This window comes from Penaeus monodon, chromosome 20 (assembly GCF_015228065.2).
Source record: "Penaeus monodon isolate SGIC_2016 chromosome 20, NSTDA_Pmon_1, whole genome shotgun sequence".
Classification (NCBI taxonomy): domain Eukaryota; kingdom Metazoa; phylum Arthropoda; class Malacostraca; order Decapoda; family Penaeidae; genus Penaeus; species Penaeus monodon.
The window spans coordinates 35635762-35636094 of NC_051405.1; the positions used below are offsets into that span (position 1 = coordinate 35635762).

General features: G+C 47.1%; 1 protein-coding gene across 1 annotated transcript in view; it reads left to right on the forward strand.

Moving 5' to 3' along the window:
- Positions 1–333, forward strand: part of LOC119586068 (double C2-like domain-containing protein beta) — a gene marked incomplete at its 5' end in the record, with an annotated part of 20822 nt that overhangs the window by 8600 nt on the left and 11889 nt on the right. The window contains 1 exon segment of the mRNA XM_037934768.1: positions 28–104. Within this exon segment, the coding sequence (XP_037790696.1) occupies positions 28–104 (77 nt within the window).

Below are 333 nucleotides of genomic sequence, written 5' to 3' on the forward strand. Positions count from 1 at the left end.
CTTTTCACGTCCCCTTTTCTCTCGCAGTCGAACAAATTAAGGACGCGAACGATCCCCAAGACGGTGAACCCGGACTTCAACGAGACACTTACCTACTACGGCATACATCGGACCAAGACATGGCCAGGAAGAGCGAACTCACTTAGGGTATAGAAAGAGGGAAATAGGGGGAGAGAAATGGAAGAGAAATGGAGGGAATGGGAAAAATAGGGAGAAATAGAGTGAGAGAAATGGAGGGGGAAATTGGAGGGAAGGAGAGAAATAGGGAGAAATAGAGTGAGAAAAATGGAGGGGGAAATTGGAGGGAACGAGAGAAATGGAGGGAAATAGAGT